Source organism: Aythya ferina (assembly GCF_964211825.1).
Source record: "Aythya ferina genome assembly, chromosome: 1".
NCBI lineage: Eukaryota > Metazoa > Chordata > Aves > Anseriformes > Anatidae > Aythya > Aythya ferina.
In genome coordinates this window covers 81,633,815-81,659,987 of record NC_140296.1, presented here as the reverse complement: position 1 = coordinate 81,659,987, position 26,173 = coordinate 81,633,815, and the positions used below count along the sequence as shown (strand labels likewise).

Genomic DNA, 26,173 nt, shown 5'->3' with positions numbered 1-26,173 from the left:
ATTTGAGATGTGTATGATAAATAATTGAGCAGCGTAGCAATGGGAAGCTTTGGGAAGCCCTCAACAGGGCCATCCTTCCAGCTGAGAAACCCAGCCGGCACTGCGGGCCCGCCTGAGCAGCCACGCAAGCAGCTTGGTGGATTGGCTTCAGGAGTGTGTTTGCACCAGAAGAGAGCAAACTAAAAGGCTGCATATTTTTTTCTGTCACACAACAAGATAAAAAGGAGGGTAAGACACGTCAGAGCCTTCATGCTTCACGTGCTTCATTCTACATACTGCTACTGCTGGAGTGGAGAGGCCGCTCGGCATGTAAAACTCAACAAACAAACACCACTTTACTCTATCAAGCCTTAAATCAGATAGAAGTCATGTGAGTCTCAGAAATAGACTTGATTTTGAAGGCTAGATACAGAAACCAAAGAACTCATTGAGAGAGGCTTAGGAGGCTGTGGTTTAGAAATAACCCCAGAACTAGGCGGTACTAGCGCAAACCGGGAGGCTCAGGAACTGTAACCCTATTTTTTTTCAAAGGTTGTCACATGCCTCTCAGGCAGCTGGGAGAGCGTTTCCTATAAACTGGGGAAAAGCTGACAGCGAAAGAGGAGAGAGGATGTGGACTCCTGCTGTAGTGAAACATTGTTTATTATACAAGAGCATCGCTTTGGTCATGAGCTCAGATGATGTGTGCAATAGCAATGCCACATCTGTGCAGCTAGTGGAAGCTCGGGGCCACTGCTGAGGAAGCGTGCTCTGCAGGCTGTCCTTCCCTCTCTGCTTGCTGACATAGCTGGTGGTTAGTGTCTCCTATCACGACCAGCTGATGGAGGGATCCCAGGCTAGATCTGGGTGTTTCACTGTCCCATGCTCTGTCTGGATGTCTTAGAGTTGGTAATTGCCCTAGAAAGGAGAAGGAAGGACCTATGAATCTCAAGTGATACAGAAGCTGGGAAAATTAAATATATTGTCTCTGACAATAAAGAAACTGACTTTGTCATTTTGCTAAGTATAAAGTTTAAGGCTAGTGCCATAAAGACACACTGGATTTTGGTGCCACCACCATGTTTCTGATTGAAAATAATTTTCACCCTGATGTTAGTTCAGTTGCTGAGAAGGTTCATACCAGCTACACTGCTTATTTCATTGTAGAACTATGAGTCTTGTAAAGTAACGGAGTTGCAGTTATATCTAGGCACATTTATAATTATTCAGTACCTTTTAACTAGTTTTAGTGAAAATATCAAAAGGAAATGACTCCGGAGGACTGAACATTGCAACAGAATTCTGTTCTGAGGTTTCAGTATACATGGGTAATTGAATTCATATACTGTTTGAAGCTGCAGACATTGTTTGCAGGAAATCACGGTGGCAGTTGTCTCTTGAAGTGTAAAGTATGGTTTCTGAGAGAAGAGATTAAAGGGAATGCATGCTAAAAATCTGGCACTGCACACTGTATCTCCGAGGGGTCAAAGCGCTCCTGACATTTCCATTGTCATCTTTTGATAATTTGAATGTGTTGCGTGGTTTTCCCCTGGGCTGCACATGATTCTGGGTTCTTAATCCTGCTCCCATATTTGGCTTCAAGCAATGTACAGGCTGTAAATTTTTGAATTGTGAAAGCCTCATTATTTCTCAGCTTTTAACTCTTTCAGTGTGAGTGTGTTTTGTTTTCAACAAATCCTGAGTGCTTTTGATTAAACCTCTCGCTTCCAGGATGCAAAAACTTTTTATTTTTTTTGCTCCTTTGCACGTGGAAGCTGTAGGTAAATCATCTTGTAATCTGGTGGTGATTTTCTCCTAATTTTTCATGGCTCCCAAAAGCTATGAGGACTGAATGGCTGGATGAAACGTTTCCTATCTGCTTCAGAACAGAACAGCATTTTTCTGCACTGGTAGTCATGGAAAAGGCTGCAGTAATTTCCTCAAATGTTTTCAGTTGAGTTTCCTGTAAAGGTCAGGAGTGTTAGAGTAAAAAAACCTTGAAACTTTCATGTAGTGAAAATGGCAGAAGTACTGGGTAGCAAATATTAACTGTTACTTTTGTGGCTGACCCAATTCAAGCATTTTCTATAAACTAGGGGAAACTTTTTGATAGATGAGCAGGAACGTCACCATGCAGGCACACCAGTAAATTAGACTTTTTCCTTGAGAGGTAACGAATGATGAAATCCTGAAACCAAAGCTAAATCTTACAAACAAGTCTAAAAATGGCAGATGGGTCAAGGACTTTTCTCTTTGTAAACCCTTAGCCCTTCTTTTTTTTTTCTCTCCCCAGCTTGACGAGGCATGAAGACTGTCATGTCAATGAGTAACAGTTTTTGAAAAGACTTAGAAAAAGATGAAAGTTCTTAGTGACTAGCTTTTCTAGGTTGAAATAGCCATTAAACAGAATACAGCTACCTTTCAATATGTTATATTTTGCTATATGGTGGAGATGAGGGGGAACGGGCTAAAGTTGCGCCAGGGGTGTTTTAGGTTGGATATTAGGAAGAACTTCTTTACTGAGAGGGTTGTGAGGCATTGGAATGGGCTGCCCAGGGAAGTGGTGGAGTCACCATCCCTGGAGGTCTTTAAAAGACGTTTAGATGTAGAGCTTAGGGATATGGTTTAGTGGGGACTGTTAGTGTTAGGTCAGAGGTTGGACTTGATGATTTTGAGGTCTCTTCCAACCTCTACATCTCTATTCTGTGATTCTGTGCTTCTGTTTTATAGAATCAGAATATCCCAAGTTGGAAGGGACCCATAAGGATCATCGAGTCCAACTCCTATCACACTATATAATTTGTTGTTTAATAGTTGATGTCATGTAGCATCCTAAAGCTTGCAAGCTTACTGAGAAAAAAAAAAAGTTAAAGGATTTCCATGCCTTACAATGATGTGGGATAGGACTAGGGAAGATCCAACACCAGTTTGCTTAAAAAATAAATAAATAGAGTTTGCATCTTTTCACTTTTTGGCCATCGGCATCTATGCAGTACGGTTGAAGCCTAGTTAAGACAGTAATGAAAATTTCAAGATATTAAAAGGGTGTACAAAGTGTGAGGGCCTTCAGAGTGCCTCAGAATATGTTTCCATTCTTAGAATATCTTTGAAATTTCATCAATGAACTATCAAAGAATCAGCTGTCATCAATGAATATCCTTGAAATTTCGTCAGTGAACTTTGCAAGTTCATCAAGTCCAGTTTAATGTTTATTTTTAAAGTTCACGGTGACTTTCTTTTCAGAACTTCTCAGGTCAAGGATGCCCTCCTCCCCGAAAGAACTGCTTATCATCTTGGAATCATTCTGAAACCCACACACACAGGAGGAGGAGACTGAGTTAAAGTTTGTGGCATCGGAGGATCTGGCTTAGATTTAGTGGTTGAAATGTGAGGTCACTGACTTCAGGGGTTCCCAAGGCATGGTCCCTTGAAAATGATCTGCTAATAACCTACAATTATCTTTGCACGGGCTAGGAAAAAACGTAGCATTTTGTCCTATGAAGGTTATACCGGGCACTGCCCCAAAATCAAGCATAAAAAGGTACCGAAGATGAGTTTAGAGATACTTTTGAAGCTGTTAGCCCTGTTTACAGGCAGGCTGTGTGAGAGCTGCTCACCTTGCAGAAACATCTCAGTAGCTGAGAAGTGGGTGAGATGTTTGCGGTGGGGTGAAGAGCACTCAAGGATCCCTCTGAGCCCCCTCCTCCTGAGGCTCTTTCCTCTGTGTGGGGCTCTCCGTGGACATTTGCCTCGTGAATTTAGTTCTGGACGGGGCTGTCTCTGTCTCTGAGTCTGGTCCGACTGGTGTCACCACAGGGATTCCTAGCAAGGGTGCTCATGCTCTGTGGCTTGGAGGAGATGCTGTGGATGTCCTGCAAGATCTGTCCGGTCTCCCTTGCCCTACTCAAGAACAGACTGGCCCATAGCGAGTGGCGGTTGTAGCTAATCAGGGTGTGACTCTGTTTGCTGTAGTCAAAACACCACCAGAAACCAGCCCAAGAATCCTAGTCAGAACAGAACAGAGCTAGGACTAGAGCTGAGAAGAGGAGACGAAGAGAAGAGGAAGAGAAGAAAAGGGGAAGAGAAGCTGTTTCCCAGCCACTCAGGTCCTGGTCTGTGCCTGTGAGGTACTGAGGTACACTGAAGTCCTTGCTGGCAGGCAGCTAATTCGAGGTTGATTTTTTTTCCAGTATGTTAGTGCAGTATATAACATAGTAAAGTTTCTTTCCTATCCTGCTTCTCTCTTTGCGTACACAAGCTCCTTCAAGAAACAGCAATCCCTGAACTCATAACTGGGTTATCAGTTTCTGTACATCTTGTGTTAGCATTGTAAATTCGGCTGTTCCTGAACCACCCATGGCAGACAGGGAGGTTCCTAACTCCCACCTGTCCTAGGTGGAAGACTGGTTTCTACTTCTTCTTGTACATGGGATTTCTTCTTTAAAATAAATAATATGTGCAAACTGTAACCTGAAACCAGAATCAGAAATGTCATATATTGGGGAAAGTTCCCATAAGCCACCTTTGATGCTTGTGTTTTTGGAAGCTCATTTGTCCATGCTTTCCTCCATGATAGACTTCTGCTCCACGTGTTTTAATCTACAATGAGTGGCTAATGTAAAGAGACCTCAATAATTATTACAATTATTACTGATGGAACATCAAGCTTTTGGGGCTTTTATACTTGCATCATTTATCAAATATGCAAAGTAATCATGTTTCTTTTTGCTCCATTTGTCAAGCAGAAATACAGGCTTTGTTAAGACTTTATAACATTTTAGGGTAATAACCTCGTTTTTACATTTTTTTTTTACAGCAAGTAAGAGTGGGGATAGGTATCAATGGCTATGATAACTTCTGAATGTAACAGCACTAGAACCTTTTTCTCTGTCCTGAGGATAAGACGCATAGCTCAGCTTGTACGGCAAAATCCTCTGTCCTGCCCTTCCCTGCAGTCTCACCTCATGCATGGGGCTGCCTGATTTGCTTATTTGCCGCTTATTTGCTGTCTTGTTTGCTGAGCCGTGCCCAGGCACTGCGTGGGAGAGGGCTGAGCGATGTGGACAAGGAGGCACACGATCAAAGAAATGGTATGGACCGTCATGGGCAGGGCCAGTGTCCTGGCTCCGTTTGGGCCACAGCTGACAAAAAAAAGTCCCAAAATCCTAAGTTCTTCAAGGATGAGCAGTGTAGATGAGAAGACAGCACTGAGGCAGAAAGAACATAACAGAGACAGGGTTAAGGAGAGGATGCAATACCAGCAGTAATGTTTGCTGTGGGTTACAGCAGCGAGGCTGCTTAAGGTGCGTGGACTTTATTTGGCTTTGTTTGAGTGTTTGTAGGTCTTGTGCCGTAGACTAAATCCAAGAACTGAAAAAGTGGACAAGTGGCTTAAAGCTGGCATAAATTTTCTGTTGCAGCATGTGGGCTGAGCTTCTTTGATAAGGGTTTAGATAAGGGCTTCTTAGATAAAGGCTTCCCCTATTTCTAAATATGAGCGTGTTTCTGCTAAGGTTTTAGCTTAGTAAAGCTTCCTTGTTTTTTGCTTGATTTCTGTTTCATTATTTAGGTAATTTTCCACTTGTCCTTTACATTCCCTCCTGGATCTGTAATTTCATGCTGCTGGGGCTGATCCCGTGTAATGTTATTGTGGGCACTAGCTATGAAAAATAGCCCTTCTCATGAGCACCAAAGGAAACACTGATGCCTAAACTAGTACCAGAAAGGTAGAAAAAGATGTAATCCTTAGCGGATTTGCGTGGCTGCAAGATTGCTGTATCTTCTGTATGAGTTTTGACTTAGTGTACACTCTGCATCTTATCTTTTTTCCATAAATACCAGATGAGAAAGGAAGTGTAGGCCTTCCCACCCTTCAGCCAAATACCAGTGTTTGGGAGTTGTTTTGTTGTATTCCTGTTTAGTATTTTTTTTCCAGGAGCAAAATATTGCTTCCTCAAAACCTGTCAGCAGCAGTGAAGGCACTGGGGTCATTCATCCGCGAATTTCAGCACGCAGCACCGCTTTCTCTTACAGCAGACAGTTTTCTCAGTCACTTTTGAAGTGGCAAATAGGATTTCCAAAATAAAAAAGATCATACTGTTGTTTCAAAATTTGTGAGTTGAGGCTTTAACATCATGCAGACAGAGAACGGAAAATATCACACTAATATCACACTAATGACACACAGGAAACAAATTCCGGCAACATGGGGTCTTCTGTAGGCTACGTACTTGTGGTCCTGTTCACAAGAAAGAGTGCCTTTTGACTCTTAAATTCTGTTTAAACTGTAGATTATGTTTTAATACACTGACTTTGTCACCTAGCTGCAAAATAGATTTAATGCTTCAATATGACAAGATTGGGGCTGACTTATATTATATTTTAATTTTTAAGGCTGCAGAAAAACCCTCTTAGAATAATGCATATGTCAGTCTAGACCACTTTTCAGAAATTGATTTAGTTTTCTACTAAATGTTCCTGCACTGTTATGCAGAAGAGGGCAGCAAATGTGTGAGAGCTGAGTGATCTCTCGAGGTAGAAGCTTCTTTTTTACTGGGGGAAGAGTCTTCCAAAGCCAGCACCTGTCCCCAGTGCCCGCTCAGTGTAGAGGATCTCATCAGGATCGCAGGTGACACCAACAGGGGAGGGCCCAGCAGACATGCTCAGAGGCAGGGCTGCTGTTCAGAGGGACCCAGTCAGGAACTTTATGAAACCCAGCAAGGACAAGTGCCGGTTCCTGCCCCTGGGAATAGAGGAATCTCTGGCCGAAATACAGGCTGGGGCCTGATGGGTTTGGGAGCAGCTCTGTTGAAAAGGGTCTGTGGGTGGTAGACAGCAAGTGGACACGAGCCAGTCATAAAACACATCAAAAACAGCGTCCTGAGCTGCATAACAGGCACACAACCTTGGCTTGACTTCGCACTTCTTAGTCTACAACCAAAATACAGCAGCCATTTTTGAGTCTGTCAGTACCTGAAAGGTATTGACAAACCGGAGCAAGTTCTGCAGCTGTGGGAGCCGGAGTGCATGGCCTGTGTGTGGGGAGATGCTGAGGGAGATGGGCTTGTTCAGCCTGGAGAAGAAGTGGCTTTAGGGGGACCTCCCAATGCATAATGCAGGTTATCCAGAAGACAGAGCCAGGCATGTCTGGAGGTGCCTCCCTGCCCAGGTGGTTCAGACCTAGGGCAAAGCTTGGAGCCAAATTTTACCTTTTTTCCCCCTTAATCCTTGTTAGATGGTTATAGGCAAATGGCTTTGCCTCTTCAGTGCGTCAGTTCCCTGCCTGTTGGTTCACTTTCATGAAACTTCACCCCACCATGTATTTTCTCTGTGTGCTGCTGAGGGAGGTGATCACCTTAAAAGGTATTCAGTTGCAAAATGTGTTAGTGTTAGCAACGGCTCTGACAGCAGCTCTATACGTTTCTGCCAATTATGGTAACATTTGTCATGTTTTCCTATTTAATATTTTTCTTCCTGCTATGGTGGTTGTTTCTGTGAGCTTCTTGACAGAGGGGAGGCAGACTTAGCAGCAGGAACACTGAACCAGGCAGGTGCTGCCTTGTGTGTCAAATGTACAGCTAACGGATGGATAACCCGATTTTCTTTTCACTAGTTAGCTTTGGTAATCTTTACCAAAGAGGTTTGCAAAGCTGTCCTACAATTCTCATGCAGAAATAAGAGATTAACCCCTTTTAAAAAGAAAAAAAAAAAAAAAAGTATTGGTTGGAAGAGTCACTGAAAATGGCTTTCATTTTGTGGCATTTCACCTTGTATACAAGTTTGGGGTAGCATTAGAATAATCAGGGGGTTATATATAGAAGTTTTAAGAAATCATGGAACCTTGAGATTTAGAATATTCTGTAACACTTTTTTTTTTTTTTTTCTACTGTTTCTTCTTTTTCTTCTCCCTCTCCACTTGCCTTTTCTAATGCAGGAAATAAAGAAGGATATGAAGAAAGAAAATATTGCCAACAAACCACCAGAGAAGCCTATAAATGAAGTTTCCAATGGAAGCCCTTTACTGTTGTCTGAGACAATTATTAGAACCAACAAAAAAGGTAAAGTATATGGAAGCTTAAATGCAGATTACATTCAGACCTTTAAAAGAACGAAATGTAACCCTTCCTTGTTTCTAGAACTAAAGCTATAGTTTATTTAACTCTAAAGGCATGGCAAGAATATTAAAAATTTCTCATTCTTCTCTTAGACTGAGATACAGATGCATATATCATGCCTGGTATTTCCACATTAATTTGCACAGACATCCCTTTCTTCTTACAGAAATCCTTCCTAGATATGTTTAATTAAGGAAAGCTGTATGACCAGATTACTAAAAGTAATGAACTGACAGCTTGCATATATGGAGCTTTTTGCACGGTGATGTCAGTCCACGTTCATGTATTCACATTGTATCTGGGATAGAGGCTGGTTACTGACGGAGAAAATTTAAAAAAAAAAAAAAAAAAAAGTGGAAAATGTAAAGCTTAATGCATTATTTTCCTGGGAAGTGCCTATCACTGTCTTCCGTTTCAGATTGCAGTGTGTGCTCTCTATGTCTGGCTTGACTCCCAAGGTGATCCTTATGTAAGGAATCTCTCTGAGCATATGCCTATGTAAGGTTTTGAGTTGCTTAAAGGAAAGGCTCCAGATCTTCTGTCTCTTTCCCTAGCTTCCAATCCCACTCTCAGGAATGTCAGAACAAAACAAAAGGTTGGCAATAGCTGGATTTTTCTTTAGGTTATGTTTATGCTGCAGTTTGTTTGTGGGAGAAGGACTGTCTGTGTGCAGTAGATGGCCTTTATTTTTCCCAGAGAATGCACCAGACAGTTTCTTATTTGCTGTTTTATACAGAATAATCTGCTGTCATTAATCATTGCTGTAATGTAATTTCCATTTCAGTGTGTCTTCTGGACTGTTAGGGCTATGCACATGGAAATTTTTCCTTGTGTATTATGATTGAGTATTGTATTTGGGCTGGCAGTTTGGCTTGAGGTCTTAGACCTATGGTTTGCAACTGCAACTAAGGAAGATTTAATAATTTCTGTAAAATGTATGACTTCCTTTAAAATGTGAGGGGGAGTAAACTCCACCTCTTTTGCAAGGAGTAATGTCCTCTTAAAAAATAAAAATTAAAGAAAAATGGAAATAAATCTCAGAAAGCCTTGTCTTTTGTGTTTGTAGTGTCATCCTTGAATCTGGAGACACGTCCAACATTTCTGCTTTGGGTCATAGGTTTTTCAAGCAACAGCAGAATTAAATTACCAATATTTTTTTTTCATGGCTGCTATACAGAACCATATGAGTAGTTGTGAAATTATCTGGGGACTAAGTCTGTTCCATATTGCTTCAGCTGCTATTTGGAGAAGGCTAATAGCTGTGGCAGATGCAGAGATTCGGTTCAGTCACAAGGGGATAACACTCCAAATACAATACGAAGAGCTGAGTCTTTCTCCTCCTCTTTCTTCCCTCTAACTCAGAAACTGTGAAAGATTCAGAAGATAAATAAAGTTCTCTTTTTGTCCTTGTAGCTGGAGGAGATGAACTTCATATTTATTGAAAGGAGAATCAGCAAAGACTGGTATCAAGATCTGTACCTTGAGGAAGGGGTTAGGTGTGGAAATCACGAGATCTCATATTAGGATGTTACTGTTTTGAATTTCATTAATGGGGATTGCGCTTTTCATGGCTACCTCTACATAGTGTCAGGGTTGGTAAATTTATTTTGTCTGCTTCTCCATGGCTATTTCCATTGCTGCAGAGCAAGCAGTTGCAGTGTGCCGTACTCTCCTCTAGCAGCATAGCTATGGATGTACAGAGCTAAGGATGCACAGAGCATAACGAGGCCAAGAGAGGTTTCCCTCAGTTTTCCATGGTCAGTTTGAGCGTGGTGCCAAAGTCTTCTTGTTCAAGTGAGGGCAGCTAAGCAAGTAGCTACTGTTGCATTCAGTAATAAAGAGTCTTCTAAGAGCTGTGTGGCAAATAACTCCCTCCATGTAGAAGGAGTTGCAATATTTAGCTGAAGAGGGAATCTTAAATGCCACAGGGATTCTTTTCTTCAAGTGTCCTTGTGCTGCGATTTTTAAACAACCCTATCTCAATCTGTTTACTGATCACAGAATGTGACCTGACCTGAAAGAGAGTACTTTTTTCCTTCTTCTTGTTAAGAAGGGAAAAGGAGAGGGATGTATCTAAAGATCTGTAGCCACTGTTCGGCAGTGAAAATAGTCAATCTGATTTATTTGCTTGGGCAATGTAATTTTGCTGTTTGGAACCTCAGAGCAGATCCAGTGATGTAGGCGTGAAGTTTTGATGTTTCTACTACCAAGATGATGGGAAGTGCTTTTCTATGGCTGTGGTGTTACTTTGTGTAGTTTTGCTACTTAAATTGGTTGGCCTCAAATAAGTGGCAGCACTTTAGCAGGCAGTGACATTTTGAGCAGAAGAATCTTGGCCTCTTGGGCTGTTGGCTTGTAAAGAGTTTTTCCTTGAGGAATACTGACAAGTGTCCAGCAGTGGTATTCAAGGAAAATAGATAAATTATTTATAAGAAACATTGAAGTAGGTAAGAAGAGAATGAATTTCAGAATAAAAAAGTTGTTATGAATCCAACTTTGTATCTTGTTTCTTCAAGTTAATTATTTCTAAGCACTATGTTGGAATTAGGGATTCCTGTAATAAATTCAGTGAAAAATTGGAATGCTTCTTGTAAAGGCTTGTGTCATCAAACAGGTAATGGCGATTGCTTTTGTCGGTCACAGATGTAATCTAGAAATAATTTAAAGTTGGCTTAATGCCACTAGTAGTAGCCTACCCATGTTAGTACTTCCACTACATACTGAGGGCATCAATTTGATTGTGGTATTTTTAGTTGTAGATTACTGTCCATCAGTTACCCAGGTTTTTGTTATAAAGACCAGGAGAAGATTGACCAGGATTTTTTTTTGCCTGCTTTTCACTGAGAAAATTAAGAACATTTCTAATCCTTTATTGTTTCTTGCTGACCGTATGTATTAGTGACCTAACAGAAATGTACAATAAAAATGACTGCTGTGGTGAACATAATTTAGGAAATGGTGCTATTCTTGGCCTTCATGCATTTGTGAGAGTTAATATTTTTTAGGGATTTCTTCTTTTTTACAGGTTTGTATGATCTAGAAGTTAGGGCTACACCTAAGAAATAATGATTTTATTTTCTAGATCTGCCTAAGAGTTACACTGTAACATGAATTTTTCAGTTATTAATATGTATTTTGTTTTTCCAGATAGGCAGAGTTTTTCTGATTAAATGCAGTGGCATATCTAGAGTTACCCAAAACTTCCAGGTATTTCAGCTATTTATTCCTCAAGCTACCTATTGGCAAAACCTGGGTTATACCTGCCTGGGTAATGCAGAGATCTGTTGGGATCATGCATGGGGGTGATGGTAATTAAAATCTGGAAAACAGAGCATTTTAATACAGTGTTCCAGTGTTTTCGTGCTCTACTGCTGAAAGGTTCAGAAAAGAACTATTTGCTGAAGTGTAGAGGTGGGGTAAGGGAAAGATTAAGTCATCCTTGTGTGTTCCTTGACAATTCCCAGGGCTGCACCAGCTCTAGGCAGTTTTGATGGGTGCTTCAGGTGCTGCTCCATCTATTCCTGCCTAAGGAAAAAGGCCGAGGCACTGAATGACTTTCTGAAATTGCATGAATGTGAACTGTGGTTGTCTTGCTTATGCTATGCCAGAACCTGGAAGAGACCATTCTTACGCTTCTTCCTAGAGTTCATGTGCCAAGAAAACCCTTTCCTGGCTAGGTGTGGGTCTTTTGGTGTGTCTTTCCACAACCCCAGAATTTTTGCTTGGCATATAGAACTATTGTTCTTAATCTTCTGTAAAACTGAATTTAATATATGTATATATATCCTTGACTTTAGTTAGAATTGGCATTGTTGTACCCTGTTAATAACAGGTTAGGAAAGCCTTTTATTTTCCCTTAGAGCATTTTCAGATTGGTTTAAAGAAAAAAAAGCAAAATTATTGCTATTGTTACTGTTACTAAATATCATAAGAAAATTAGTCAGGTCTTGGAACAGAAAAACACTGGAAGACGTCTCTTCTTTTTTTTTTTTTTTTTAATGCTTTTTCCAACATGGTGGAATTCCATCTTTTCCAACTTCCAAAATCTAAAAACAGATCCAAAGTTGTGCAACTATTTCGGATCTGCATAAATTCAGTACGATCTTCAATCAGCTATAAAGGTACACCATGGAAACTTGCATGTAAGGAGCTTAAGTGTTAAACGGCTATGGCTTACTTTGTGGGAGTTTTGTTCCGATTTTGAAGTATTCCTTATTCGTTCTCTGCCTTATTTTCTGTATCTTGGTATAATGTATTTGGCCTATACATAGTTCAAATTGCAGTACTGGAGTTGATAGGCTGTATTTTGCAAGTAAACTAACAACAATCGTTATACAAGTAAAAATATTTAAGGAAAAGATACTTTGCCGTGCCAGATGTATTTGTTTTATATAAACTGTAAATGCAGTCAGCACTGAGGTTATTCAAGCCAGAAAATCTGGAACAGCTCATCATGTGTTACATATTCTTAATCGGAGCCAAGCACTGAAAGCAAGGAAATGTTTTTTCTAGTTCTCTTGAGAATTATTTATTTTACCTTCCACCCTACATTTAAATAATAAAGAGAACTTCCATCCTATCCTTAAAGGGGGAATTTGGTGAAAGTATCTCTGTCAGTATAGTAGGTTTATGTTACGAATAAATAACTGCCTGTTGTATGCAAAACTGCATTTAAGTCTGTCTTTGTAAATTTGAGAAACGGGAAAAGCTTTTTACAAGAAAAATGCTTCATCATTTGGTTCAACAGGGACACAAAGGGATAATTCATTTATGAAAAAGACAAGCTGACAGAGACGCAGCACCAGCGTGTTGCTTCTTGAGTTTTCTGTTTTTTTAACTGATGTATGCAAGCTATGATTACCTTTTTCAACAGAAAGGCAAACCTCAAAATTTCTTTCAGAAAATCGTTTATCACTTAACCTAGTGCAAACAACTGCCTTTTTCATGTGCCAGTCATGTGCTTGATGAAGTGCCTGACCCTTAGTATGCTCAGCTTTGGTTTCCCTTTCAAACACAGGAAGCTAGAAGGCATTAATCTGTCTTTTGGTTGGATTATCTTTCTGCTGTTTATATGTGTAGGCCTTCTTCACAGACAGGCTTTGGTGTTCCCTTGAAAACACTGCCAACTTCAGAGAAATAACAAGCATGGAAAAAAAAATCCTTTTAGTTTTTAAGAGCAGCTAATTGGTGTATAGTTTACACAGCTATGCACAAGAACATACTTCTCAGCCTATTAAGGTTAAAATATGCATACAACATATGATGGAAACCCAAAATGAGGCATAAAAATTAATCGTACAAGAAACTCGAATTCAGCAAAATATTTATTCTTTGCTTTTAAATACCATATCTATATATCTGTAAGTAGTCTCCCAGATAATACGCGTTACTTTTAAAAGTACTGCTTCTTGAAAATAAATGCTTAGATGTTCTTTAGTCTTGGGTAAGCGTAACTTCATAGAAAGGCCAGGCTTTCAGTTCAGAGAGGCAGGAAAAGACACGAGTCTGTGTTGGGATGTGGGTGGTGACCAGAAAGAGACTGTTCACGTGTAAGGTGAGGTGTGTGTAAGATCTGTAGCAGATTAATGCATTTGTTGTGGAGGTCTGTGAAAATAGCTCCATCCCATGCCGAAGGAAGGATCTTTACTTTTTCTCTTTCAACTATCCAAAATGGAGAGCAACCTGTAGATGATGCATGGAAAAGTGATGAAGCTCTTTAGCATTTTAGTTCAATCTTTCTTTTCTTCTAATGTAAATAATCCCCAATAATAAAGGTGAGGGGAATATAGCTAATTTCAGAGCTGATGAATAAGATATATTCTGTTGAGGTCAGTTGTCTAACGTGTGAGCATTGTTCCTTGCACTATGGGGCCATGCCTTTGGATTCAATATCTTTTTATATAAATATGTTTATATAGCATGGGAAATCATAAAACAGTGCAATTTAAAATGAGTGCATTGTCTGTCCTAAACCGCAAAATGAGTTTAGTTCTTTTGGGATTTCTTTTGTAATTGTAACTATACTGAAAATCTGCCTAAAATAGGCTTATTCTGCAATACAGGGATAGGCGTTACACTTTATAAACTGGAGATTAGTCTGTTGACCATTGACATGGGTCTTTTTGTTTGTTTTGTTTTGTCTGGAAGAAAGATCTCAATGCTGTCTTCTTGGCAACAGTGGAACGGGTGCTTGCTTGTGCTTTTCAAGCAGATCTTGTTTCCAGCTCCTATTTAAATACTGACTTAATATATTTAAAATGTAAACTTTTTTTTTTCTTTGTTATGGTCAATTGCCACCCTGGTTTCACTTAAAGTCTCATTATCTATCCAGATTCCAATCGCTTATTCCAGTGAGATCATATCCTTTCTTGTCATATAAAGTGGAGTGCCCCCCGTCTTATTTTTTCCTAAGTGCTTACCCTTTCTTTACAATTGCTCCTTCCTGGTATTCTGCACAATGCACAAATGCTGAACCCTGACGTAGGCTCTGCAATTTTGCATAGTCGTATCCAAGCACTGCTGTGGGACCTTACTAAGTATCATGAGGCTCTGTGCAGGAGTAGCCTGTGAAAGTCAGTTGTAGAAATCCCTCTTGGATTGAATTGTAATTCCAAGATAACACTTCTCTCTGGGCGGTTTTCTTTGCCTAGATGGCAGTCTTCTTGTGTGTCATCTGGTTAGCTCTGGGAATCTCATTTATGGACTCTGCTGTAAAAACACCAAACTAAAATACAGCCACAAAGAGTTTACGATATATATGTGTGTGTGTGTGTATGTGTTACATATATGTGTGTATAAAAAACAATAAAACACACACGTATGTATATGAAACAAGGTAACACATGACTAGAAAAAAGGGAAAATGCATTAATTGAGTGATTGGTGGCAGTCTAACTTTTTAGGTTTTTTATTGCAGAAAGAGTACACTTGTTTTAGTGACAGATTTAAATGTGGGTCTGTATTTGGCAATTAGGAGAGTGGTATGGAGAAAACCACTGTTTTGGAGATGGATATGGAGAAGTGGTATGGAAAAAGTGGTATGATGATGTTGATTTTAAAATTCAACAGGCAGTGATGAGTGCTGACATCAATGACAACGAAGCAGCAGAAGAAAACCTTTTCATACAGTCTGAAGAGATTTGGGGGATGGAGTTGTAGGAAAGGAATCAATGATCTGCATTCTGAGCAGCTTACAGATGACAGCTTACTGAAACAGGGAGGCGGTTCTGGAGGCAAATGAGGACATGAGTTAGGTTTGTTGTATTTTTGTTAAAGGTAGACCTCAGGTATATTTGTATCAGTGGGAAAGCAGAGATAAGTGAATTCTCAAGGAAGACATTGAAAGGGACCAGGTGAAGTCACCACAAGGACAGCTGAAAGAATTAAGGAAGAGAAAGCAACTACTAAAGGGTAGGGATGCCTCTGGGAAGTATATACAGGAACAACGTAGATGTCTGTCTGAGCTCCTCCCATTAGGCTCACTATGTATTACCAACAGAGAAAAATAGGCTCTGATCTCATCCAAAATTGAGTCAAAGGAGTCATATCCTGAAAGTAATTGTCCTTTGACTCTGAGGAGAACATGGTATAGCTTACCTGTATGTAAGCTGTATAACCCACCCTTTAAGTTTGTGCCTTTGACAAGAGCTATGAGAAGGAACTGCGAAGTATGAGCATGAGAGAAGTCTTTGAGTAGGTCTGCAGCTTTCCTCTGAAAGGGGTTGAATGGAGAGACAGAGAGAGAAGTAGGAAAAGTGAACTCTGGGGAATGAGCTTGGATTGAAGAGAGAGATTGGGGTAGTTGGGGATGAAGAAATTTATTTAAAAGTGTGGTAGATCTGAAGGAGGATAAGGAAATCTGTAGTGTAGGAGTTCAGACTAATAACAGGATTTTTCTGAGGTGTCCTTCAAAATATACATGAGTAGAAGCTGAGAAGACAGTGAGCTGGCCAAGTGTATCTTAGTACATTAAAAACCTGACTTTTCTGTATACACGAGCACAGTCAGGAAGACTCCATTTTACTGTCTCTGGATGATTGCTGGAAAAGTGATTTCTGGAGTATGGGTAAAATATGTTTTAGTATACACACTGGTATATTTGATGTATGATACAATCTTCACCACAATGTTAAACAATCAGCAGGGAGTTACCTGTCCTGGAAAAAATGTCTCCTCTTGCGTTGTCTCCTGGACTTACCAGGTTTCTGTAGTTATTTATCATAATATATATAACTGAGGATCTGAACGGCCAGTCTGGAGACATTCGTTTTTCTGGGTTGATGGCAGAGGAAGTGACTTGACCATTGAATTAAGATGCCTGAAATTTAATGAGATGAGTCTGGGACAGAGAAACAAAATGACTTCTAGAGAATTAAACCTCCTTTCAAGGCTGTTTCTATCTATACTGACTTCCTCTCAGACTCCTCTCAGATTACAGGTCCAGTGATTGTACGTTTTTACGAAACATAAATGGCAGATATCCTTTTTGGCCAGGCAAACTATTTGGGACCTTTATCCCAAAATGAACTTCTGATTCACAGACTGAAAAACAGAGGATCCCCAAACCTTTTGATATTCTTTTTACAAGTAGTTTATGCAAGTATCTCAAAAATAATCCACTAGAAGAAAGACTTTAACAATTTCATACATTTGCTATTCTTCTCTTTAGTAAATATGAATTTTTATTTAATCAGTTAGAGATTTTTTTCCCTACCTAAAAGCTTTGCAGTATGTTTTACATCTCTGAAATATGGAAATCCCATACATTTTCTAACAGTTGTGCTAGACTTTGGTAGCTCACTTTCATCACAGAATGTGATAGTTGTCCAAAAGGTCCTAGCCAAGAGCAAATGTGTTATCAAATTCAGGTGCAGAATGTTTTGCTGTTAGCAGTTATCACAAAATCTCCTTTAACACAAGCCAAAATCAATAAACTAGTACTAAATAGCAGAGCCTTTCTTGTTACAGTAACACCAGAAGCAAGAAGTCTGAAGCTTCCTGTTGTGGTAAAACTAGGCTTTCCCATCACAAAAGAGGCTGTTTATTTTTTCACAAGTTTCTGGAGAGAAGTGTCTCCCTGCTGCCAGCAGTTCCCTCCGTATCAATGCTGTGGGAGAAGTTCCTCGGCCTAGCAGGGCCCAGCTGCCTTTGAGCTCTGTCCATGACCTGCTGCCCCCAGACTCCAGCAGGCCGTGTCCATCTCCTTTAATCTTTCGTCTAGGTGTGGTGGGATTCGCAAGACCAGCACGGCTAACTTGATTTGGAAAAGTACAGGCTGACCTTTCTCCCCCATCTCCTTGCGTGACTTTCTGTGATTGAGAAATGGCAGAAGACAAGCAGGGTGGCTCACATGAAACCGAGCCTTGGAGTGAGTCACTGGGGGTCACTGCACGTTCCCCAGTGACCAGCCAGGAGTATCTGCGCCTCGTGGCTGGCTGCTGTGATAGAAGAGAGTCAGACTTCCTATTCTGTGCTAGAGAAGACAAAAAAAAGGAGCAACGCAGGGATGCTGTCAAGGAATATAAAACACAACCCGATCTGGAATGACAATTTGGGGTCAAGAGAGCGTACTTTTACTGTACAAGCTAATAACTTTTCTATGAGCCTTGAACTTTGCTTGGGTGCTTTAAGCTGAGTCAAGAACGCTTGTCTTTCCTGGAGGTAGTCTTGGTGAATGTGTAACTGCTGAGTTAAATATGCCCATCTTAGGCTGCTCTCATGCTGACAGTCAGGTCTGTAGCTCAGTACAGTTTTACCTTTGCCTGCTTGGATCACAGCTGGGGTGGTGCTGTGTTGCTTTTATGGGGATAGAGGATGCTGTGCTGGAACCAGGGGTTTGTGGCTGGTGGCATCTTCCTTCCCCATTTGTAGGTGCCAGTAGGTACTGAGAAGAGCCAGTCATGTCAAGGTAAGATACAGCACTAATGAGCTTAATGAGGAAGCTGGAGGCCTCTGGCTCCTGTGACAAACATGAAAACCTTTGAATGATTGCTAGGGTTTTAGGTGAAAGGCAGTGCCTGTCAACAGCTCCCTTGGCTCTCCTTCACATTGTTCTTAACCCAGGAAGCATCCCTCTGTGCAGATGATTTGTGGATGTATGTGAAAGCTTAATGTAAATATATTTCTTTGTACTTTTTTTTTTTCTCTGACTGTATATTTTAAAAATAGCTCCATACCTTTTGTCTCTGCACTGGGACAGTGTGACTTGCGTTGCTGCTGTTGCATCACTTTGGTGCAGGAAACTTTTTGACTTCTGTGTACTTAGACCAGAAGAAAACTACAATCATGATTCAAGAGCTTCCCCTGCAGATGGAATGACATTTATAAGCCCAAATAGGGATAAACTTCTGAAGACAATGATGAGAATGTGCCCAGCAAAAAGGCCCCGTGACTGCTGTTAGGAAGGTTTGGCACTGTCTCGATGCTCTCAATGAGCTGAACGCTGTTCTGCTTAGAACTGCCCTGTGGGACCTCTGTGAACCAACTGCGGGTCTGGGTTTTGGTTGGGAGTGTGTGTGTGTATCTGTGCAGGGATTTAACTCTGAAGGCGTCTGGTGATTTAACAACCCATGGGCAGCTTGGCCCTACCATGCTGTTCTCTCACTCCCCCTTCTCAGAAGGACAGGTGGAGAAAATAGAGAAAAAAAGAAAAAGCGCATGGCTTGAGAGATAGGGAGCAGTTTAATTAGAGGAAAAGAAAACAAACAAACAAAGAAAAAAACAAAAACAAAGGCCACACAGAAGCAAAAGGAGAAAACAAACATTCTTTACTTCCCATTAGCAAGCGATGTTCAGCCACATCTTGGGAAGCAGGGCCTCAATACATGTAGTGATTGCTTGGGAAGACCTGGGGCCTGGATGATCCTTGAGGCACATTGTTTGTGCTGATTTATGATCTGTCATAGATTCTGTCAAACATTTTATTTCCAGAAATTGATACAGGTTTTAAAAACATCCTTCTGATAAAGTGATGTGCCTGGAATGAACTTTTCGCTCCACTAATGTTAATTATTTTTCATACACAGTGTAAAGTACTTTGATTCATCTGCTTAAAAGCCCCCGAAGTTAGGGAAATTTGCTCTGCCATAACTAGATATGAAAAACAGATATCAGGCAGTGCTGATAATGCATGGCTTGGATTATTCTGAGTAGGATGGCATTATTAGCTATGTAGGCTTTCAGTTTTCAGATTCCTATATAATGTAGGTGCAGCGACTTGAGTAACAAGATAGTATGCATACAAAGGTATATTTCCTGTTTCTACTGGCATGATACTTCCTAAATTTTATTTGTTGAATATTTCATGAATCTTTCATCTTATTTCAGAATTTCTTCCCATACTGTCTACTCCAGCACTATCAAGATGCTCATGGCACGGGAAGTTGTGCTGCTGTTTGTGGTGCACTGTGATGTACCCTACTGTTTACTGTATTTTTTTTACAGTTGTCTCACTGCTTTCTACTGCTATGTCACAGTTAAGATGCGCCAGTAATTTGCAGTAATTCCTATTCTACATTTTTCTGCATTTCCTTTTCAATTGTATCTGCTTGAGCCTGCTTCTTGCTTGGTGTTAATTGCAGTATCATCCTCTTTACAAATTCAGTGCATGTTGCTGACGATGGTTATTTTCTAAGCTCCTTCATAGGGTGGCTGTGCTCAACAAAGGGGTGAAACAGGGAGGTGTTGGCAAGTGGCTGACTGTTGCTTCTTGGCCCCAAGCACAAGATTGCGATATGGGAGATTATTATTAGCTGTCATACAGCAAGAGCCGTTCTTTCCTAACTTCGGTACCTACTTTATTTAGAAACTGAAACAGAGGCTAGCAGAGGTCCTCCTGGTGAGAAGCAGCTCACTGCAGTACCTGCATTCGCTTGGAACAATACTGAAGTCAGCGTCAGCACGGTGCCATTACCGTGGTCCTCTGCGTGGGCTGCATAGCCCAGCGAAGCACTTCATGCTTGTTGCTGTTTACTACAGCATCTGCTGTGGGATGCATCTTCATAAATTAGCCACTGAGGTCCACAGGCCACTCCGGAGAGTATGGGCACTGCAAGGCTCCTGGCCACCTGTGGCAGCTTGGGCTACATCTGCTCTCCCCAGCAATCCTTGGCTGCTCCAGAATCTGTTTCTGACACTCTTTTCTCTAGGGACAAGATTTCCTCAGCTTTGTCCAGCTCCAGCACTCAGCCTGGCGCCGTATTCATTGCTTGGATTTCTCGAGCCACGAGAAATTTTTCTTGCCACAAGAGAAGACAAGGGTAATGCTGCGTTGGGTGATCTATCAGGGTTTGGTAGGGTCCCAGCTGTCCAGCAGCTTGAATCTAAGCCATCACATACATTTAAGCATTTTTTTTTTAATTTTATTTTTACTCTGAGTCATGCATTTTCCTGTTGGCTGCCATCTTCTCTCCCTGGGGATCTTTCAATGGTAAAAATAACAAATAAAAATACCCTCAGACAAGCTTCAGTCATTAGCACCATTTGTTTTAAATACACTTAAATGCTGTATTTTTTTATTTCCCTGCTTCATTTAGTATTATAGATACCTTGTGACAGATTACAGATGTCCCTGATCTGTAGGCTGGTATCCAGCTCTGTATGAGCTGTAAAATGCAGCGTCAGCCATTATTACTTCATTTGTGCAACTACTTGATATTTTGTCAGGCCTAGGAATACTTTGTGAGACTACTGACTCAGCATAGCGTTATCCTAAATTACGTGGGTCGTTGTTACTTCTGGGAATTCAGGAGAGGTCAGGAAGTGTCCGGGAAATGATTTAAATGAAAAAGCTCCAGTGACCTAAGGAAAACCAGTTTTGCTCACATGCCTGGCAGCTACAGGGGAAAACAAAAGTATTAAACATTGAAAAACGAGCCTGAGGCTGTGCATTCAGAACCATGTTCAGCCAGCACTGCCACCAAAAAAAAAAAAAAAAAAAGAAAAAAAGAAAAAGAAAGAAAAAGAGAAGCTATCTTTCCTCTATTTTTCTTCTTTCCATGCTCTGGTGCAGACATTTGGCTGCTCATGATGGGCTGGATTAGGAGAATGACCAGTGTTAACATTAAACTAGAAAAGTTTAAAAGGAAAAGTGCAGAGGTTGTTTTTAATAGCGAGGTCAGTTCTCTGCCCAGCTCTCCACACTGCTGCCCAAATCCTTCAGGAGGGAGAGGAGCGTTGCAGGGGCTGGAAGAAGCAGTGAGCAGCAGCGCTGCCTTTTCTTTGCTTGCAAATGAAGTCGTCCTAAAAGTGCTGTGAGATGGTGATGGTCTGTCAGGCTATTTCAGACATGGTTCATGGTCCTTGGTTAAAACAGCTCCTAAAGAAAACAGATGCTGTCTTTTCAGTTTGAGTGGTTTGTTGCTTTCCCCTTTATCTTTCACTGGGGAGGTACAGGGCTTGGTCAGTGCCCCAAAAACCCAGCATCCAGTTGTGTATAGACCCCTTCTCCTCTGCCCCGCTTCTTCTTGTGGCGGCAGAACATTTTTGGAAATGGATTTCATTACAGATGCAGCTGATATGAGACAGAGACCTATTTATTCACAACCTTTAACTTTGAGGAAGTAACTTGTAATTCGTGTAGTGAGTGTAATAGAAAAGAGGAACTTGACAGCTATTTTTAGGAAAAGATAGTGCTTATCCCAGCAAAACTAGAAAAGATGTAGAGACATTGCAGACTTTAAACCTAGACAGACTTTTTTTTTCCTCGGTTTTAAGGTGAAGGAGTTTCTATTCATGTGTTCCTCATTGACTGGTTCTCCAATTATGTTTTTGTTTCTATTAAAAATGATATTCTTCTATGCCATTTCATGAAAATCACACTGAAAACAAAACTGGTAGTGTCAGAGAAATAGGAAAGCTAATAGAGTGCTTTCAAATGCACAACATAAGCTGAATAGCAGGAAAAACAGACTTTTTTTCCTAATTTCTGTAATTTACAGTAATTGTAACAACTAGATAAACAGTCTCATTGCAAAGTTTAATTAAATAATTCTGTTTCCACTTATACAACAAAACTCAAACTAAAGGGTCTGTTAAATCTAGAGGAAGATATTTACCTGCATGTTAATGCATCATCCGAACAGCTGACACAAGAGCTGTCCTGAAAGACTAAGTACAACTCAGAAGGAGAAGGTGAGCAGCCAGGTAGTGCCAGGTGTACAGATGCCATCAAAAGGGCTGCCAAGAAGGCAAGGTGTGAAACCAACCTGTCTGCCTTGCCTGGGATCAGAAATCTGGTCAAGCAGAGAGCTTGGAAAACATTTGTTTCTGAAACAGAAAATATTTTGTACCTGTGAAGGAAGAGTGCCAGTCAGGTGAAATTCCCTGGTGTATTGAGGTGGCTTAGTTTCAGGGACTGATATATAACATTGTCAAGAGGAAGAAACAGTTTATGGAGAACAGAACACAAACAAAGAGAAGGCCAGTAAGCTAAAAGAAATTGTTTATTTCCACACGGACAGCTCCAGCGTGTTGATTGACGTGACAGTAAGGAGCCTTAGGCAGTGTCCAGGTGAAAGTTTGTGGAGGTAGCCCCGTGCTGAGATGCTGGAACAGGAGTAGTTTGTGTGAATGCTGCAGTGGGGGAAAAAAGGTAAGGGTTTGATGGCAGCTTCAGTAGGGTGTCTTGGATGCCAGTGCATTCTTGGAGAGATTTAGAGCTATGCAACTGGATTTCAGGAATTAGTTAAATTGACAAGAAGTTCTCTCCTCACACAGATCAGAACTGACACAAAGCTGTTTCCACTCACAGCACATAGTCAGGAGCAGAACTGGTTGTGGCCTTAGAGGCAGAGCCAAAGGGTGGTAGGGTGAAGTCACACAACTCTTCATGGCATGCCCAGATGTATGGAGGAGGGCAATCTGTGTCAGCTGCTGGATGAGGGAGACTTGCAACTAGCAAGGTGACAGGCTTTGATGGGGAGTTCTGCACGGAGAGCTCGCCACAGCTGGTGGCTGTGTGGCTTAGAAGATGGGATTTGGTATGGCCAAGTACGACAGTGTTATTTCTCTACAGAAATGCTTCAGTGTATAATTAAAAACCCACTGAAACCTAGTAAAAAACCTGAAAATACAAGGTAAGTTAAAATCATTAAAAATATGGTTGCCAGTAGATGTCTTGAGTAAAAAACAGACTGCTTATTTTCTTAATCAGTTACTATTCTGAATTTTATATGGGAAGTTACTGTGCCACACGTAGGAGATAGTTTTATGGAAATCAAAAGGCAGCCTTTTCATATAAAGACAAAATACAGCAATTGCATGTTCTGCAATCAACCTGCAGAAAGTTCTGTGCCATGAAACTGGGGATGCAATGTGAACTGACCATGTCTGGAAGGAGGCAAAGTGATTAAAAAGTAGCTCTTCAGTTTGTTTGAAGTATCTCCCTTTGCTCTGTCCTGGGTGAGCCTCGCCATTTGTGTTTTAAAATTCATTGCTTGATTTGCAAGAGTGGCAAAGAATGGTGCTCAAGTGGTCATTTGAAGTGTATTTGGAAAATTTACAGCATCTTTGGGACCGAAGGATGTTTAATGTGGGAGTGGATGCTTTTTGTGTCCTTTGCAGTCCCCCCTGTAGAGGAGGCAGCTCATTAGTGGCTGTGTCATTATGTAAGGTATTAGAGATTACATTAGATTCCCACCTAAGCATTTCGGTTTAAGTATTGGACCCAATTTAGGGAAACTACTACTGCTCTGAAGAAATTTTTTAAAATAAATTCAGGGAAAACAGGCAATTGATTCACACACAGTGCAGAATGCTATGAGGATTTTGTTTTCTTCGGTTCTCTTCTTGCCAAGTTCTTACAGCACAAAACATAGCGTGGTAGTTGGAACTGGAACTTAATTTTCCAGGTCCTATAGGAAACTTACCATAAAGCTAGGCCTATTCTAGAAGCTTTTGCTACTATGAGTTTTAGTCCAATATCCTAATGGAACAAATCTTGCTTGAAAGCATTGCCCTCCTTCCCTTGGCTGTTTGGAGCCTGCTGGAGATTACTGGCTAGATTTGACAGAAGAGCAGAGGTCTCAAGGGCATCTTTAGCAACACAATGGTTCTTTTAAGGTGACAGCTGAATAGAGGAGTATAACAACTAATTATCTTGAGTGAAAACCTCCATATGTAGAGGCAGCAGCCAGTGGCCAAGTGGCATGGGTGTGCTGGGCAGGCAGGAGGTAGCTGGGTTGCTCTGCAGCAGTCCCAATGTGTGCTCCCAGGTGTAGGATGTGAGTGGGAGCTGGGGCAAGGGTGGTTCTGGGGGCTGAGGTGCCTCTAAGGTATTACATCCGAATCCATGGGTCTCTAAGCTTAGTTAATTCTGCTGCTTATGAAACAACTTCTCAAGGTTTTTGGCTGCCCTGTTCCTCATACAAAGCTTAAATGTTTTAGTAATACGCAGATATACAGAAACATTTCACGTATTTCTACACACACGAAGCCATTCCTCTGTGACTCATCTTATGCCAACTTTGTCAAAATACAAAGGGGAGCAAAAATGCTGAAGTTTATCTTCTTGATTTCTCTTTGAGGTTAAGAATGTAAATAAACAGCAGCTCTGGAGGATTTGGGTATAACAATGACAAATCCGTTTCCCCATGTGTTTCAGTTACCTAAACAGAAGAAGTCTTGCCAGTTAGCAAGCAAGATAGGGAGGAAGAGTGCTGAAGAGGGGCTGTCTCCAGCTCCCTGGTGAAATGCCAGTCCTTGTAGTCTGCAGCTCTCATACTTGCTGTCTGATCCCAAGTGGCATTTACTGCAAATAAGATCCTAAGGGAGTTAATTTCAGCCTGGTGAGCTGGAGGATGGGTTATACTAACATGAGGTTTGTAAACAAGGGAAGGCATCAAATACATGAAATCCACTTTCTGTGGGTTTGCTGACAGCTCCCACCTAGTTGCAATAATATCCTTTGCTCTCAGCATCTTCTCCTGTCAGAGGCTGACTCACGGGAAGGAGAGTGCCTCAGAGCAGCTTGGTTGGATTTTAGCAATCTAGCTGTAGACAAGAAAGATTAATAACAGAGAAATAGTACGGAATCATGTGGGATGAGGGGATTAAAGGGTGACTTTTAAATATAGTCATAGCATAGCTTGAGTTGGAAGGCAGCCCCAGAGATGGTCTAGTCCCACAACTCAAGCAGGGTCAACTAGACCAAGCTGCCCAGGACCATGTCTAGTTGGATGGAGGCTCTGGGCAACCTGCTCCAGTGCTTGACCACCCTTCCAGTGGAAGGGAAAGGGAAAATAAAGGAAATAAATGATAAGAAAAACAGTATATATATTCTGTTAACAAATAGAGGTTCTGATCCAGTGAGATCCCTGGATCCCTGCTTTTCTGCTTTTCTAGGTTCTGGACAAATACGAACATACTGTGCAGACAGGGACTTGTAGCTTTGAATGCTCAGGGCACAAGTTCTGAGTTATTGCAGAAGTGAAGCCACACCATGCTTCAGTCTAGTTTCTTAAAATGCAGACTTATTATTTTGTATTTGCGAAGACTTTTTGGAGGAGAGCACTCTAGAAAGTGTCACCGTACATGTGAGAAAAAAGATAAATATGAGAAGGATGGAAAGGTATCAGGAAAGGCTGAGGGGAATGCATTGTGGATGGAGTGAGAGCACAGCAAAAAAAGCAGACATTAGTAAATGTTGGCTATAGCAGGTGCTGAAAGACTGGAAAGGTCGGGGGTGTTGTTATAATGCAGGGCAAAGACTTGCTGAGCTGTGCCTGCCTTTCCTACAAACGCTCCCCTATTAGAACAGGAACTCTAGCATAGGTAGCTCAGGTAACCATCGTGTGGTCAGCGGGGCCCAGTAATGCATTGCATCCTTAAACTGGCAGCTTTAAACAGAGAAGCTTTTAGGACCTTGCTCATTTTTCTTTTAACACACATAGCTCCCACACTGGACAGCAATGGAGCAATTTCATTTTCAATTGCCTGTCTTGACAAATTTCTTCAGAGGATCGTGCCATCAGTGAGCTCTGTGTTAACACACACTGTGTTACTTCTAACTTTACTTATACAGTACTCTTTTAAAACAAGGGATATACTTACGTAGACCAAACCTAAACCAATGAGAAATCTGA

The 26,173-nt window shown here is 41.1% G+C and overlaps 1 protein-coding gene across 5 annotated transcripts in view; it reads left to right on the top strand.

The window, feature by feature from the left end:
* SH3KBP1 (SH3 domain containing kinase binding protein 1) overlaps positions 1-26,173 on the top strand; it is a 219,217-nt gene that overhangs the window by 68,751 nt on the left and 124,293 nt on the right. For all 5 annotated transcript variants that reach the window (XM_084505543.1, XM_084505541.1, XM_084505542.1 and 2 more), the window contains one exon: positions 7,913-8,036. In XM_084505543.1, the coding sequence (XP_084361669.1) occupies positions 7,913-8,036 (124 nt within the window). The remainder of the gene's footprint in view (positions 1-7,912; positions 8,037-26,173) is intronic.